Here is a 17328-nt window from a genome sequence, read left to right as displayed (position 1 = left end):
TCGAGATATCGCCATAAAGGTGGACCAAGGGTGACTCTAGAATGTTTGTACGATATGGGTATCAAACGAAAGGTGTTACTGAGCATTTTAAGAGGGAGTGGGCATTAGGTCTATAGGTGGACGCCTTTTCGAGATATCGCCATTAGGGTGGGCCAGGGTGACTCTAGAATGTGTTTGTACGATATGGGTATCAAATGAAAGGTGGTAATGAGTATTTTAAAAGGAAGTAATCCTTAGTTCTATAGGTGGACGCCTTTTCGAGATATCGCCATAAAGCTGGACCAAGGGTGACTCTAGAATGTTTGTACGGTATGGGTATCAAACGAAAGGTGTTACTGAGCATTTTAAGAGGGAGTGGGCATTAGGTCTATAGGTGGACGCCTTTTCGAGATATCGCCATTAGGGTGGGCCAGGGTGACTCTAGAATGTGTTTGTACGATATGGGTATCAAATGAAAGGTGGTAATGAGTATTTTAAAAGGGAGTAATCCTTAGTTCTATAGGTGGACGCCTTTTCGAGATATCGCCATTAGGGTGGGCCAGGTGTGACTCTAGAATGTTTGTACGATATGGGTATCAAACGAAAGGTGTTACTGAGCATTTTAAGAGGGAGTGGGCATTAGGTCTATAGGTGGACGCCTTTTCGAGATATCGCCATTAGGGTGGGACAGGGGTGACTCTAGAATGTTTGTATGATATGGGTATCAAACGAAAGGTGTTACTGAGCATTTTAAGAGGGAGTGTACATTAGGTCTATAGGTGGACGCCTTTTCGAGATATCGCCATTAGGGTGGGCCAGGGGTGACTCTAGAATGTTTGTACGATATGGGTATCAAACGAAAGGTGTTACTGAGCATTTTAAGAGGGAGTGGACATTAGGTCTATAGGTGGACGCCTTTTCGAGATATCGCCATTAGGGTGGGCCAGGGTGACTCTAGAATGTGTTTGTACGATATGGGTATCAAATGAAAGGTGGTAATGAGTATTTTAAAAGGGAGTAATCCTTAGTTCTATAGGTGGACGCCTTTTCGAAATATCGCCATTAGGGTGGGCCAGGTGTGACTCTAGAATGTTTGTACGATATGGGTATCAAACGAAAGCTGTTACTGAGCATTTTAAGAGGGAGTGGGCATTAGGTATATAGGTGGACGCCTTTTCGAGATATTGCCATTAGGGTGGGCCAGGGGTGACTCTAGAATGTTTGTACGATATGGGTATCAAACGAAAGGTGTTACTGAGCATTTTAAGAGGGAGTGGACACTAGGTCTATAGGTGGACGCCTTTTCGAGATATCGCCATTAGGGTGGGCCAGGGGTTACTCTAGAATGTTTGTACGATATGGGTATCAAACGAAAGGTGTTACTGAGCATTTTAAGAGAGAGGGGGCATTAGTTCTATAGGTGGACGCCTTTTCGAGATATCGCCATTAGGGTGGGACAGGGGTGACTCTGGTATGTTTTTGTACGATATGGATATCAAATTAAAGGTATTAATGAGGGTTTTAAAAGCAAGTGGCCCTTAGATGTATATGTGAAGGCGTTCTCGTGATATCCACCAAAATGTGGACCAGGTGATCCAGAAAATCATCTGTCGGGTACTGCTAATTTATTTATATATGCAATACCACTAACAGTATTCCTGCCAAGATTCCAAGGGCTGTTGATTTCGCCTTGTAGAACTTTTTCATTTTCTTCTACTTAATATGGTAGGTGTCACACCCATTTTACAAAGATTTTTCCAAAGTTATATTTTGCGTCAACAAACCAATCCAGTTACCATGTTTCATCCCTTTTTTCGTATTTGGTATAGAATTATGGCATTTTTTTCATTTTTCGTAATTTTCGATATCGATAAAGTGGGCGTGGTTATGGTCAGATTTCGCCCATTTTTTATACCAAGAAAAAGTGAGCTCAGGTAAGTACGTGGGCTAAGTTTAGTAAAGATATATCGGATTTTGCTCAAGTTATTGTGTTAATAGCCGAGCGGAAGGACAGACGGTGGACTGTGTATAAAAACTGGGCGTGGCTTCCACAGATTTCGCCCATTTTCACAGAGAACAGTTACCGTCATAGAATCTATGCTCCTACCAAATTTGAGAAGGATTGGTAAATTTTTGTTCGACTTATGGCAATAAAAGTATTCTAGACAAACTAAATGAAAATGGGCGGAGCCACGCCCATTTTGAAATTTTCTTTTATTTTTGTATTTTGTTGCATCATATCATTACTGGAGTTGAATTTTGACTTAATTTACTTATATACAGTAAAGATATTAAATTTTTTGTTAAAATTTGAATTAAAAAAATTTTTTTTTTTAAAAGTGGGCGTGTTCTTAATCCAATTTTGCTAATTTTTATTTAGCACATATAGAGTAATAGTAGTAACGTTCCTGCCAAATTTCATCATGATATCTTCAACGACTGCCAAATTACAGCTTGCAAAACTTTTAAATTACCTTCTTGTAAAAGTGGGCGGGGCCACGCCCATTGTCCAAAATCTTACTAATTTTCTATTCTGCGTCATAACGTCAACCCATCTACCAAGTTTCGTCGCTTTATCTGTCTTTTGTAATGAGTTATCGCACTTTTTCGGTTTTTCGAAATTTTCGATATCGAAAAAGTGGGCGTGGTTATAGTCCGATATCGTTCATTTTAAATAGCGATCTGAGATGAGTGCTCAGGAACCTACATACCAAATTTCATCAAGATACCTCAAAATTTACTCAAGTTATCGTGTTAACGGACGGACGGACGGACGGACATGGCTCAATCAAATTTTTTTTCGATCCTGATTATTTTGATATATGGAAGTCTATATCTATCTCGATTCCTTTATATATGTACAACCAACCGTTATCCAATCAAACTTAATATACTCTGTGAGCTCTGCTCAACTGAGTATAAAAACTAATGCGGCAGTTACCCACCGACGTGTGCCGTACGTAAGGACGTTTGTCGTACGAAGCACGTTTGACCGAACCCTCAAGCCCGTAGGAATCAATGTGTGCGTCTGTGTACATGTACATAACATATTTGTGTGTGTATTGTTTACAGATAAGCACTGTAGCCATTGTCCATTTTGCATGTATGCTTATGGAAACATCAACTTTTTCCAATTTGATTTTTGATATTGTAAAAGGCCGGAATACATATTAAATAAGTATAAATAGATTACATATTTATAATCAGCACTTTTACATAATTATTTCGAATTATTTTCACAATTTTTCAAACTTTAATTAGGTGTTTTTGTATAAAATTGCAAACGGTCAAAAATTAGCGCACAAAAGTTTACTAGGCAACTCTGTCTAGTGAGAGAGCGATCAGCTGACACGTTCTTACGGAAAAAATCAAGATTGTTTTGATTTCTACGTTCCGGGCTACGTACGTACGGGCGTTGTACGTCGGTGAGTATTCGTTTACATTGCACACTCATAAGATAGGTCGTGTCAGCTGACACGTTTTTGGTACGTACGTTCGTGAGTAACTGCCGCATAAGTGTACGAAAGTAAGATCAGCAAGACGCAAGCTGCTAGCATTATCAAAAACAAAGATCAAATTTTAAGTTTGTGGGACACTGACGTCAACCCGGAGAGAAAAAGTAGTCCGCTGAAGCCCGAAGGCCTTAATATTGATAAATTGTGCTACGAATGTTTTGTGAAGGCTCGAAATAAGAGCATTCCTCTGTCAGGCACACTTATAAGGAGCAAAGCTAAAGAAATTGCAGTGAGACTCAATTACGACGATTTTAGTGCATCATCCGGCTGGCTGGAAAAGTTCAAAAACGTTACAACATAGCTTTCCGTACAATTATTTTGAATATTTTGTACACAAAACTTTATTCTTTAATTTATGAACAAAGCTTTATGAACCTCCTAACTCAGTCTTATTTGTGTGTATTAATATTCTTGTTTTGGAAATAAAACTGTTTAAACATTCATCAACAATACCTTTCTCATAAGCGGACACCTCTCATAAGCGGACAAATTTGGCAGTCTCTTAGTTGTTCGTTTAAGAGAGAGTACACTGTACTCCAGTGCAGCATTACATCAGAGTAATCCATGGAGTACTCCAGTGTGACACAAGTGGACCACATGATCCGACGGTTTTTGTCAGACTACTGACAAATGAAAGGATGTAATGAACTCACTTAATGTATTTTTTAAATTTTTCCTAAATGAAGATGGATTACCAGCTAAGCTTTGCTTACTTGGGCGTACATTAAAATATGTGCCGTAAAAGTACACAACTAGTTTTGCTAAGTAATGTGTTTTATCAACTTCTGAGTTATTGTCACGCCTAGGTATTTAATTTTTGAAGCGCTACCAAAGGCTATCCAACAGAACGCTGTTCTTCGCAGAGATATTGAGGAACGCTTAGCCGATTGAAAAGGTTCATTATTCTTAATTAATTTTTGTAATCAAATGTGAAGCTAATTGGCTTTGAATTTGGGTTATCTCGATCCCAACCCTATTTTGTGCTCAAAAAATAGCGGCAAAATTTTGTTCTTCCCGAAAGCTGATTGCAATAAGAACCACTGTGGGATACCAGTCCCCGATTAAGTTTCCTAACTCCTTTTCTTTTTCTAATTTCTCTACTACTTTCTGGATTGAGGAATTTTGTTTAGCTCACATAACATGACATAGCCAGCATAGCCGCCGAATTTTAAGAAGAATGTTTATGTCAATGAAAAGTAGCAATGAAGGGCAAATGGTAGTAAATAGTCAGACATGTGAGGGAGAAAAGACTTTTTTCAAGTTTAAACCATCGTACCCTGAGGGAATATGTCCTGCCATGCAGTCATCGACTCCCTATCCCAAAAATCACGGGTCCACTTGTTAACATATTTGTTGCGAGAGATTATATAAAATCGAGCATAGACAAAAAACCACTTTCCTTCACATTTTAAGCATCATCAGTCAATATGAAAAATATGAATGGTCTAAGTATTTAAAAGATGCAGTTTGCGGTTTATGGAAAAAAACACAGCAGACCCTGAATTGAAAGAAAAGCTCGCAAACATCATCAGAGGTACATCAGGTCAAGTGGTTGTTATTGGTACATAATCCTTGAAAAAATAGAGCAGCTCCGCGATCGAATGTAGGAAGATTACTTTACAAGAGAGCTAAGTATATGAGGCCACGGAACCATGAAGACTTTTTTGAGTCGAATTTGAATGCCCATCTATGATTGTATGAATGCTTATCCTCATCTATTTGTTATTATTAATTGTGTACAAACATAATTACACGCAGTGCTTTATTGATATTTATGTATGCATGTGTGTATGTATGTGTGATAGATTATGAACTAAATCCATTTTTTTGGCGATTGTAATTCGTTATAGTTTATCACTTAATTAATTTCTTCATAGGTAAAGCTTCACTCACTTGTCAATTTTCTGTAAAGATAAATTTATGAGTGGCAGGAATTTAAGAATCATTAGCAATGTTTAATTCTTCTCTAATAAAGCATCGACAAGGATTGGGACTTTATATATGCTTGCCACAAATACAAGTTTATTTTTAAACTATTTATTTCTAAGTAGACTCCGACCAAACTTTGGTTTCCGCACAATAGGTTTTTTTCTAAACGTCGGCCGATTACCGAAGTGGAAGATAAATCTTTAAAGAAAACAGCTTTCCATAACTTATAGCCACGAAAGGCTCCGGAGGTAGTCCTCCTCCTTTTCATTTTCTTCTTTTCTATTTCTTTAGTCATCTTCCTTGTTATCCTTCCTTCCCTTTCAGAGGTGTATCCTCGTCCATATCCTATTTTCCTTTATTCCCTCTCATTATCCCATTCTAGATCTCTTTACCTGCGTCAATGTTCCCTTAGGCCCACTTGCAGAACGACAAGTAAACTTTTTAACTCAGAGTTAACCTGACATGAGGGGTGAAATTCATAGATTTTTGACAAGCTTTTTCAAATAACCCCGAGCTAAAAAATAACTTGCCATTCTGCAAGTGTGTCTTAGTGCTGCAATGACGGTATACTTATCTACACCGAGGGCTCTAAAGTGGAATCAGCTGCGGGGGCTGAAAGCTTTTTGCTATATATTTCTACATCATTCAAACTGGGTATTCCGCATAGTGACTACTGTCTAAGATCCCTCGAAAGTTCTTTTTGGGAAATTCAGTGTGGATTATCGGAAATAGGAACTCAAAATCTTCTTGGTTTAAAAACAGCTGATTGTAGTCTGATGGAGTACTAAGTAGGTTCAGATGAGTTTTATGGCATCAACTGTTTTTAGTTAGCCACTTGGTGACTAGCAGCCACTGTTTCATTCTTTTTCTTTTTTAATATCATTGTTTTTCCCCTTCTTCTTGTTCTCCGTATTCCCCGCTTTCTCTAATTATTTCTTCATATTCTTCTCTCCTACTCCTCTTTCTCCTTTTTCCCCTTCTTCTCTCTATTACTGTTCTTTTTGCCTATTTCTCTACTTTCCCACTCCCCCCTTCCCCTACCGTACTCCTTCTTGCTTACACTAAAGTTTGCTCCTCCTCTACACTTTCCTCTTTCTTCTCCTTTTTTACATCTTCTCCATCTTACCCTCTTCTCCCCCTTATTCATCCATCTCCTCTCCTCTCCTCTTCCGATTATACTCATATCATTCATATATACATGAGCACAGTTTCAAGTATTGGAAATATATTTGAAATATATGCGAAGAAATAGCGAATTAGATTTGTTTTTGAAATGGGCGTGACACCAGCCACTTTTTCGAAATTGCACACTACCTTAGCATTAAGATACATTTACCCAGTTCTGTCTCAGTCATCGATATGATCATACAATAGGTTTCATTTTAACTTTTATAAATGATTCAAACTGTGATCTGAATACTTATAAGTGGATATCGACACAAAATGTCAACAAAGTAACTTCCATTAATATAATGGCATTAATTAAAGATTGACTGAGAATCAAAAATTTTCAAATAACTTGCAATAAGTTTTCATTTACCAATGCATATTCGTCTTAGCGAAAACATTGAATCAAATTGAAATGTTTGGATTTGTAGAGCAGTGCTTAGTGTATTAGAACACCAATTAATTTTCGGTAAAAACTTTGAGGCAAAAACAAACAACTTAACAAATTTGTTAGAAATGTGTTTTAGTGTGGCAAATTCTCTTCTTTTATTATTCACCTCAGTCGGGTGTAAATGGGTGACGACAAATACATACAAACATTAATATGATTGTGTGAACAAGTTTGATTGCCGTGGTGTTAGTGATTTCTTATATAAATACGACAATATTATTTCATGTTCTTTGGACGTCTGCTGCCTTTGCCTAAAGTTCATTTATACTGGTATGAGAAAAAGTTATTAAATAAAAATACGTTTTTACTTGTTTGACGGTGTTTTAATTCCAGATAAGTTCTTTCAATATAGTAATTTAAACGCATGAGCAATTCTAGTCAGTGTTGACATCTGATAAGCCTCTTTTAGTCTTGTTAACCCATAGAGAGAGAGCCAAATACAGATTTATGATTGCCAATTGGCAACTTATCATAAATATCTGATGTTAAATTTCGCTAAGTGAAATGGAAAAAATTACAAACTTTTAAAATTCATTCATGCTTGTGCAAACGCTAGCCAGTTTTACTTAGGCACTTAAAAATTTATTTAAAAGTTGTCAAGTATTTGCTATTTTTATCAATGCAATGTCTGCACTCTAGCTTAGTAATTTGTTATATTTGTGAACTTGAAGGCATGGCATATTTCAACTCGGACATTTAAAGCTACAGCAAACGCCAGCATGAATACTAAACATCTTAGTGCTCTGGTCATCAACGCCCAGATACATTGGAATTTATGACACTGATGATGCTGCGGCTAAAATCACATTTGATATGCACGAAAGGTGACATTTGATTTGCAGCATTCGCAGTTTTGTTGTATGTCACAGTTAGTCGTTGGCATCTGCCCGTTTTAACTCCGTTTAATGTCCGTTCAGCCATCAACGACAACTGCATTTGAGAAGCTCCTCACTTTTGGCTGCATTGGCTGTGTTGGATACAATTACGTTCCGGTGGGAAATGGATTCGAAAATTGGTCACATCCCACTAACATATTTGAGAGCGCGTTAAGAATACAATTGCAGGAAATTGAAGCTGATTATTCTTTTATTCGGTGTCATATTAAATTGCTTTATTTGTGCATGAATGAATTCAGTTGAATAAACGGAAGCGGTTTTTAACAATTCTGTCTCTATTCCACTTTAAGTTGTGTGATTTTCTTTTTAAATAAGTACATAATATTTGATTATTATTATAATCATTATTATTATTATACAGGAGTTGAGGAAATATACCACATAACCACAATTATTATTAGAACAGTTATTAGAGGAGCACAACAAACCCTGGGCTTAAACTATTGTATACAATCGACGGCTGATGGACAGATAACCGGTAGATCGAGTATATCCAAATTTATCAGGCGTACGTATGTTAGGAGATGAGGGAGGGGCTAAGCGTAAGTTGTTTTTACTCCCTGACACTTATCAGCTAGGAGTGTATTTGCTTGCGATGCTTTTGAAAGTAAGAAAAAGTGGCTTGCACTTTGCAGATATAAGAATTTATGGTACAGGCAAAACTCTTCGGAAAATGTGTGATCAGTTCGGATGGGATTCGAATAATTCCATTCTGCATATGGGCATTAATATTTATATATTTAGTACACCACCAAAAATCTGGACAAAGGGGCAAAGAGCCCCTTTTTTAAAGGCAAAGTGATAAATTACCGCATAACATAAATTATGTTTGTTTGTTTGTTAAGCTCATGAATTCTTAAATATTAAGTATACATTTTTTGTACACGTTTTTAGCAATCAGATCTAGAAGCAGCAAGTAGCATCGGTCCTAGAAAGCTTCTGGTATTTGCCAAGATAACAAAGTTATTAAATAAATATAGGTCCTGGTTTTTGACTGAGTTTCCAGTTTGGTCGTTGAGTAAACTTCTTTTAAAACTATGGACCCATTAAGTTGATGTGAAGTCCTCACGGACGGGTCAGTTTAACCTATCCTTACCCTGCTGTATAATTGTAAGGAAGACGATTGCCATTTTCTACAGTATATACAATACATTTTTCTTATTGGAATGTTAAAGAATTACAAACAAATAAACAGCAAGTAAACTCTTTTTTTTTTGGAATTTCTTTCTCATTGATATATAAATTTGATTGTTAGTGCAAATATCTGAATACCTTCAACAACATCAGTCGAAATATCGTCAAACTACGATAGTATCGATAGTTATATTTTGCCACCTTTATCGAATATTCGCCAAAACTATCAATAGTTTATTTCTCATCTCTTTATATTTAAAACAAATAATAATAAAATTTGCCCCAATTTACCTCCCATGAAATTTCTCTTTTACGGTGTGGTCCTTTTTATTTTATCTACAAATAGGCGGGGGACCTACATGTTTTATGCTGACTCTGAATGGCACCTGAAAGGCAGAAATACAATCGCCAAATCACGACCGATGGACAACCCCGCAATTTGTTGGAACATTTTATTTCACCACCTACTCGGGCTGCCATAACAAAGATTCATTCAAAGGATTTATACCAACTGACCAAAATTTGATTGGTAGTTAGTTTTAGCAAGTGAGGATCATTGCGCGTTGACTACCGATTTTTAGACTTCTATGCGCAATGAGGGCTCTTTAACAATAACTGTCCATTATAAAGCCAGTGATCTCAAACTGCAATCAGCCGTTTCGTCCACAAAAAGTTTGGAAGAAGGTACTTATAATTCAGCAGAAAATATTTCAAGGTTCTGGAGCTCAATTATGTCTGAGTGGGATATTTCAAACCAAGTTTCCTTCATAATAAGAGACAATGCCGCGAATATGGTCAAGGCTTAAAACTTGGTTGTTCATGATGCCTTAAAGAATGAAAAACATAACCGCTGCGCTCTATAATGTAAACGCATTGTTACTTTTTCTGAATCCACTTAAGTCGAATATGCAAAATTCAAGTTGGCTCAAGATTGTAAAAATCCCCAGAGTTTAATTCAGGAAAGGGCAAAAAGCTGGAATAGTGCCAATCGCATAGTTTAACGAGTTTTGTTAACTAGAGCAGCGATCGCATCCGCAGATGATTTTATGATTCTGGAGAGTTTTTAAACGGTTTTATTTAGCTTGACTTGACAGGCAGGCCGCACGGCCGTATGCACGGCCGTTGTGAACGAATTTTGTAATTGAAATTTAAGTAACTTCCCGATAAGCTACAAGCTTGAAACTTGGAGTATAGTTCAGAACCGGATGACAATGCAATAATAAGAAAAAAATCGCCGCTAGGTGGCGCAAGGATCGAGATATTCACAAAAATCGTTGTGGTCCGATTTGGCTCATATTTGGAACACATAATACATACAAGAATTGAAAGCGATCTATGAAAAATATCGCCGCTAGGTGGCGCAAAGATCGAGATATTCAAAAAATATCGTATTTGGTCCACATTTGGAACACATAATACATACATGAATAGAAAGCGACCTATTATGTCCGATTTGGGTCATATTTGTCCGGTAGAAGTGACATCAAAATATTTTGGAGTTGGAGGAGGGACAAGCATACGTGGCGCAGAGTCGAGTAAAGTGTTTGGAAGGATTATGTATTGCGGACTTGGATTATAACAAATTGTCAGGAAAAGTCCTTGTAATAATGAGTCCCTAAATGAACTAAATAGAATGAGAAATAATATGGCAATTAAATCAAGATTAAAAACTTGAAATTAAATTAATTAAAAAAATGTTTAAGTTAAACGGTTTTATTGAAAACGATACTTACATGAAGTATTAATAATACTAAAAGCTAGAAAATAATAAAATAATAATAAAAGCGTTGGACGCGTCAAATTTCTATATAAGGCCAACTGAACCTTAATCAGGCTATGCTACGCCTCACATTTTCAGAAATTTCACGCGCCCAACGCTTTCATTATTATTTTATTATTTTCTAGCTTTTAGTATTATTAATACTTCATGTAAGTATCGTTTTCAATAAAACCGTTTAACTAAAAAAAATTTTTAAATTATTTTATTGGAATATACTTTCCTTATTTGATGATGTCACGTATCAAACTTCAGCTAATAACACAGTAACAATATCTTTGGTTATCCCCCTTGTTTATCAATGGAAAATGCGGACGCAGCAGCAAATCTACTTCAAGACGAAATTGTTTACACCAACACCATCAAATATTGAAGCAGTGCCACAGAACGCCTTTTAAAATTTGAAAAAAAAGAAAAAAAAAAAATATTAATCAACGGCAACAATAATAACTTTTCCATTGCTCATTACTTGCAGATAAACGATTCAGAATTGCGCTAGAGCAAAGCGGGTTACCTCACTTCCGACAAAAAGTGCATGTCTCAAGGAAGCAAATGTAGACAAATTTTTATTTAACTTTTTATTTAACATTTAATTGAAATATTTTTATGCTGGTCGAAAACACTAAATTTATTTTTTATTATGTTTAAGGCATATTCGCCTTTAACCTGGGAAGTTCCATTATTTTAGATTTGAAAAAATAATTCTTTTGTTTTGCTATAATATTGTAAGGGTCCGTTACTGCCAGATCTTCGTCATTTTATAAAAAATGAAATTTCGTCAACGCATATTTCCGCCTAGAGTAGGTCACGGACTCTTTCTTTATAAATGCCCATGATAATATTATCTTTTGTTTAGTAAACATACAACATAGGTTTGACCATTTATAAATGTGTAAATTTGTACCTAATCAACACTTATTACATAAAAAATTGATAATAACTCTTCAGTATTTTTAAACGAGTAACAAAATAATTTGATTGTTGCTAATTTGTTTTGAAAAATATGTAAAAAAAATGTCGATGGTATCGATACTATCGAATTTAGTAACGCATTTGAAACCATCGAATGTGGGGACTATCCATAGTTTTCCAGCACTAATGTGCTGTGTGTTGGGTAAAAAGATTGTGAATAGCGTTGCAGTTGTTGGAACAGTTATGAAATTCCCTCACTGAACTTTTCGGAATCGAATAGTCCAAATTAAAAATATATTTTAATATTTTACGTGATACTGTCTGAAAATATTTAATTAACAAGATGTGAAGAAAGCACCGCACGGCAAGTATTTAAATAAAAAAATCGCGTGATTTTCAGTACCAAATATTTATTTTATACTACGGTATGATTACAAGATAATATTTCTTATTAATATTCTAAAATGTCGCCTGCAGGCTTTTTTAATAATTGAAAAATTTTTGCGATTACACATTAAAATCGGACCGAAATTTCGCTTATTGCCAAATTTCTCTCGAACGTTAGTTGTATCTGAAATTGTTGATCGCGTTTTTTAAATTATAATACCAATTTTCGAGTTAAGCCTTATTAATTTTTTTTTAACTTTCTTATACAAATTTCTTATACAAATTTGTTCGCTTTCCCATAAACAAATTTGGTTATTTAACGAACATCTGTCAGATCCCTTTTTTAAAGTAAAAATCAGTTGAAATGAAAAAAGCTGTTTTTTCTTTGACTTTGTAAATAATCTAATTAAAATGCATTTTCGGTTATCCATAGACATTGCCTCGAATCATATACATATATGTGTGTTCTTATTTTTGTTTCCCCTTTTACCTTTTGCTCCATTTCTTTCTACTTTTTGTAATCTTATTTATTTATTTATTTTTTTGTCATTTGGTACCAAAACAATAAAATCACAAGTGCCAAGGAAAGTTTACTAAATTTTTGATTTCTTTAGTCATTCAATATTGCACTAATTTAATAATAACAAATTTGTGAATAATGGCTGCATTAACTTTCTGTGTGAAATTACTTAATATGAGGTTCGGATAACAGCTTTGGAATGTAAGGACTCTCTAAAAAACGACGGAATTAATTCTTTTATTTAAAGACGAAAGGATTAATTCATTGAATTTCCTGAAGTTTTTTATGTTTAAAAAAAAAGGGATTAGTTTAATAAAACATAAACCATCTGACATCTCCGCCGCAATTTTTTATGCTTATAAGGTTTTGTTTATATTTTCTTATACTTAGGTATTCACTTACACAAATACTTTCATACACACGTACCTATGTAAGCAAAACACACAACTTATGTTGGATGATCCAAGTTCAGTCTAATGACAAATGTACTGCATATAGCTAGTATCATTATACCTTTCATGAACATGAAATGGTATATTAACTTTGGTCCGATGTTTGTAACGTTGAGAAATATATAAGATAGACTCACCATTAAGTATACCGAATTGATCAGGGCGGCGAACTGAGTTGATATAGCCATGTCCGTCTGTCCGTCCGTCTGTCTGTTTGAACGCAAACTAGTCCCTCAAATTTTGAGATATCTCAATAAAATTTGGCACAAGGATGTATTTTTGTATTATATTAGACATTTGTCGGATCCGGTAGGATCGGACCACTATAACATATATCTCCCATACAACCGATCGTTCAGATAAGACGATTTTGGTCATTCCTGCCGCAATTTAAAAAGTATAAACGTGAAACTAGGTGATATATATTTTAATATATCATAGAAGATTTTCTGAAAAAATCATTTTGATCGGAGCTATATATAGTATATATCCCATACAACCGATCGTTCAGATAGAAAGATTTTTGGCAATTTCTCCCTTAATTTCTAATATAAAAATGTTAAACTTGGTGATATTTATTCTAATATATCATAGAAGATTTCATGAAAAAATCATTTCGATCGGAGCTATATATAATATATATCCCATACAACCGATCGTTCAGATAGAAAGATTTTAGGCCATTTCTCCCTTAGTTTCCAATATAAAAACGTGAAACTTGGTGATTTATATTCTAATATATCATAGAAGATTTCCTGTAAAAAGCATTTCGATCAGAGCTATATATAATATATATCCCATACAACCGATCGTTCAGATAAGGGGGTTTTTGCCATTTTTTATTTTATATTTATCTTAAAAAACGTTTAGGTAAATACATCTGTTCACTATATATTTCTTATCTTATACAGCGCATTATTTGGAGATTACGAATGGGATAAGATCATTGTTCAGCCCCATTCATGAAAGGTATGAAGTCTTCGGCACAGCGGAAGACAGTCTCGTCCTTACTTGTTTTTTTTTTTGAATTTGTGACGCCTACAATGTAACCTAGTGATACGTACATGTATATATGTAAGTGTTCTATTAAAATAAGCTCTTTGCTTATTTTTAATCAATTTTTTCCAATAACTTTCTTTTTTGTACATTGTTGTTATTTGTAATAAAAATAACTAAATAAATTCAGCTTCGCAAATAAAAATGTGAACAGCCTACATGACGTATGAGTGATATTTTGTGATTCTCATTCATCCCAAAACGTATTTAGCCAAACCAAAAAGCATTATGTGGCTAATAATAAGTTCCTAGTTAATGAGAAAATGTGTTCAGTCTTAAATGGAGGCACATTTTCGAATTATACTTATGAGCAGAAATGAAAGAACACACATTAAAACAAAAAACTTTTCGCGTTGTATTTTAAACTCATTTTCAAATGTCTCGTAAAAGTTTAAAGTAGGTAAAAAAAACATATATATACCATTCAAATTTGATTGCTCAATAAATAAAATGCGAACTATTAGTTATTGGGCCACTAATTCTTGGTGTCCAACAAATGATATTTTCGAGAAATGAAATTTAGTTTTCTAGTAAGTGAATAAAATAAAAAATTAGGTTGTTACTATTAAAACTGATCGAAAAAGTGTTAAATCGATTTAAATTTTTTCTCACATATTTCTATAGTCTAAACATAAATGCATTAAATGAGAGTGTTTTCAAATACGGCGATTTTCATTGCCATATAAACATACCAATAATAGCCAACTTCGTTGATTTATAGCTCCTTCATGGCGCGACTAGAAATTTCATCCGATTTATCACAAATCTACCTACGTAGGTACATATGTACTTGTTTTTTGGCTTATGAAAACTAGCATCATGTGTTGCTTTTGCTATTAATTTAGATTCGTTTAAGCGACTTTTTTGCGAGCTGAGATGTTAATATTAAAAGGACTTTTACGAGTACCAAAATTACTATCGTTGAAACTTGAATAAAATTGGTTTATCCGATTATAAATTATTCGAATCATCATTGGGGTTGGCGCACAAATATCGATTTTGGTTTTTCTGGAATGGATCATAGAAAAACTTGTTGCAAAGCACCGTTCGTAATCTACTAAGTGCCATTATGGTCATAATAAGAGAAAAATCTATTTTATGACCTCCAACATTACTGCTGTCGTGAAAGATGTGAAATTGTGCAAAATATCATTTTAAATTGTAAAATATTATACCAGTGATTGGAGGGAATAATCAGTTGATCTACCACCAGGATTTTTGAAGGGCTACATAAGCAAACCAGCGTGAAAAAAGATTTGTTAAGCGAATTATGTCGCCGAGAAACGTGCGGCGGTTTCAGTCATGTTCGGAGATATGGCCAGCAAGGTCAATTGTTGAAAATTTGAATACTTTGATACTGACTAGTGGTGTACGGAAAGGCTACAAATGCTCTTAAGCATATCCCGACAGCCCAAAACTTACCTAAGGTAACTCCAAAGAAAAAAAGAAGGATAGCCCGACTATAACGGACTTAAACGAAATTGTGAAAACTATTCGAGGAGCTACCCAGGCCTTCATCGAAAACGAAATGCTATTCAAATCGGGTTTTCAGTAGCACCGAGACTCGCAAGACTTAAATCTCCTGGCCAAGCCCAGATTTTTTAATAGTGCTATTAATTTAATTTTAAAATTTAATTTCCTAACGAAAAGCATCACCTCGTATGCCAATAAAATGTCATGTGGATTATAACACCAAGTGTTTGCCTTAACAAATATTTTAAATTTAGACTAATATGTAGTTACTACATAGCTTATCAACTTGGCATTCATACAAATACAAATTCTAACTTGAGTTTGAAGTCATTTTGAAAAAGGAAAAATTTACAATCGGCTTCTACTGTTTAAATGAACACAACCGTAAATATTTGGCACGATTCACTTTGGAGGAGATAAAGACCGAACTTCTCTTTCAATTTTCGTCAAGTTGGCTGGACCGGACCTTAATATTTTATACCGCCTCCGAACGATGAATTTTCACTGAAAAACTTTCTATAACAGGGGCATACTCAGAGTGTTTTCCGAACCACTGACAAGGGGCGACCACGCTAAGAAAAACGTTTTCAATATTCATGAAAATGGTATGCTGATCACTTTTTAAATTGTTTTAATCTGACCTCCGTATCGCCTTGATTTGATAAATTAAAAAAGTATAGCTTTATTCACACCTGACTTGTTAATTCGTTTGTCAATTATTGGTAGATACTTAGTTTGATTTTGTAAAACTATTCAACTTCAATTTATAAAACAAAGTGCACATACCGTAAATCAACCGTAAATTGCGCCTACTTGAAATCGTTATTTAAGAGTCTCAATCTCCTACTTCAATATTTAAAACAAATTTTTAAGTTGGAGTTCTATTAAGAAAAGGTTTCGATGACTTCTTTTGCAGAGTCTTCCCATTCCAAAAAATATTGAGGAAATAATATATGATCATTTCCCCCTTACGCCTTGAGTGCAAAGAAATAATTTTGTTGAGCATTTCCTTCCCATTAATATTAAAAGCCTATATTTGGTCAATATTTTCTAGAGGCGGCGGATAGCCACAAGTTTTGCTCTCGCCCATTGTAGGAAAAAAATTCTTCTTCTCATGTAACTTACCTTAGCGGTCAGTACAATCAGAGTTAATGGCAGGATAATTGCGGCCTTCATTTTGCTCCTTTTAATAATCCGATGTTGAGAAATTTTTGCAAAGTTGAATCACAAACTTTTTAAAAATTTGTCGTTTTAATAAGCGATTCTTTTATTTTCACGTTAAGTAAATTACGCTATAAAAATCAATTGACTAAATACGATGAAATGTTACTGCACTAATCTGAACAGCTGATTGACAATGCCGTCGTCGTTTACTTTCTTCTCATGAATTTATACATTCACTTATGCGGAAAGCGTTGCACTTTCGTGGAGGATATTCAATTCCTTAAATTGGCTTTAAAAAACCATAATGTCGTTTTGCGTTGGTGCACGAAATTCGCGTTAACTGTTGCTGAAGGATTTATGCAAAGACTAGCAGAAGATAATAATTTAGTTGCGAAGGAAAGTTCTGAAATACAATAAATTTTATCGAGCAAATTGACACCGACACAAAATTTACTACACATTAACACTGCCTAATTAATCATGAAACAAGATTTAAAGTTAAATATTTGAATAAGT

At 34.7% G+C, this 17328-nt stretch overlaps 1 protein-coding gene across 1 annotated transcript in view; it reads right to left on the bottom strand.

Annotated features, from left to right (window-relative positions):
* LOC137245724 (corticotropin-releasing factor-binding protein) overlaps window positions 1-17328 on the bottom strand; it is a 43057-nt gene that overhangs the window by 25641 nt on the left and 88 nt on the right. Inside the window, exon 2 of the mRNA XM_067776837.1 lies at window positions 16774-17215. Within this exon, the coding sequence (XP_067632938.1) occupies window positions 16774-16824 (51 nt within the window). The 5' untranslated portion in view covers window positions 16825-17215. The remainder of the gene's footprint in view (window positions 1-16773; window positions 17216-17328) is intronic.

The sequence above is a fragment of the Eurosta solidaginis genome, chromosome 1 (genome assembly GCF_040869045.1).
Source record: "Eurosta solidaginis isolate ZX-2024a chromosome 1, ASM4086904v1, whole genome shotgun sequence".
Taxonomy (NCBI): Eukaryota; Metazoa; Arthropoda; class Insecta; order Diptera; family Tephritidae; genus Eurosta; species Eurosta solidaginis.
The sequence above is the reverse complement of the archived record's forward strand: the minus strand, read 5'-3'. Positions and strand labels throughout refer to the sequence as shown.